The sequence below is a fragment of the Pterocles gutturalis genome, unplaced genomic scaffold (genome assembly GCF_000699245.1).
Source record: "Pterocles gutturalis isolate BGI_N339 unplaced genomic scaffold, ASM69924v1 scaffold3529, whole genome shotgun sequence".
Classification (NCBI taxonomy): Eukaryota; Metazoa; Chordata; class Aves; order Pterocliformes; family Pteroclidae; genus Pterocles; species Pterocles gutturalis.
In genome coordinates, this window is record NW_010132941.1 from 912 (window position 1) to 2,057 (window position 1,146).

At 55.5% G+C, this 1,146-nt stretch overlaps 1 protein-coding gene across 1 annotated transcript in view; it reads right to left on the minus strand.

Annotated features, from left to right (window-relative positions):
* Window positions 1-654: 654 nt before the first annotated feature.
* Window positions 655-1,146, minus strand: part of NT5DC2 (5'-nucleotidase domain containing 2) — a 28,582-nt gene continuing 28,090 nt past the window's right edge. Inside the window, 2 exon segments of the mRNA XM_010081038.1 lie at window positions 655-886; window positions 888-1,010. Coding sequence (XP_010079340.1) covers window positions 757-886; window positions 888-1,010 — 253 coding nt within the window. The 3' untranslated portion in view covers window positions 655-756.

Genomic DNA, 1,146 nt, shown 5'->3' on the forward strand with positions numbered 1-1,146 from the left:
CTTAGGCCACATCTCCATGAAGACAAGTGGAAGGCCCCCACCTCCTCTGGTGCTAACCCTGCACCTTCCCCCAGGGCTGAACACAGCCCTCTGCAAGTCACAACAGACCATACTGCTTCAATTGCCCAAAATATTGCTGTCACGTGGCACTAAACCCCAAAAATACTGACAGCACATCGCACTAAGCTCCCTCAGCAAACAGGCATATCACCAAACACTTGGTTTTTAGACCTTCTGACCTACTCCCACCCAGCTCTCACGCAGGACTTGCAGATCCTGCACAGTTAACTCAGTTACCTACCAGTGTCACCCCCAGGACAGACCAGTCTGGGGGGGAGCAGGACTGGGGCTGAGGGCTGCAGGTGCCAGTTCTGGATAGGTGACACTGCTGATGCTCTGTCGTCCATGATGCACCCACTCATGCGCTTCACTGGTTGCCCAGTCAGCAGCCCTCCATTTCTGAGCCACTTCTCTGGGCAGTTTCCCCCCACCAGTACCAGCTCTCCATCTTATCCACTCCTCCAGAGGACTCCCTGGGGCTCACTTATGGCACAGAACAAGCACCCATCCTCTGTCCAGCCTGCAAAGCACCTCAGGGAAAGGGATGGAGTCAGTGAAGGGGGGGAAAAATAATAAACACACCATCTACACACATACGTATCAAACGCCCTTTAGTGGTAGACAGAGGTGCTGGTGGCCGAGCAGCCCGGCCCCACGTACAGATTCACTCTGCTGTTGTCCGGAGTACCTGGCCCTTCACCGGATATGCACCATCTCCTCCAGGAAGGGGGTTTTCATGCAGCCTGTGCAGAGCTGATCCATCCAGAGTGGAGCCTCGTGCTGCAGAGGGGTGCGCCGGGGGTAGAAGGTGAAATTCACGTCATAAGCAGCTGATGGATGCCATGTAGATATCGGAGAAACGCACCAGCCGTCGAGAGAAGTATGTGGGGTTGTGGAAGGTGCGGAAGATGCTTCCAAACTGTGGGTTGAACAGGTTCTTCGTCAGCGACCTGAAAGAGATGGTGCTCTGTAGATAAAAGACCATGGTCACAGGTTCCCTGCCCTCTCCAGTCCCTCAGCCCTGGGCCACCCCACTCCCGAAAGACAATTTGGGATCACCCCAAGTACCAACCCCCCGCCCCGCCC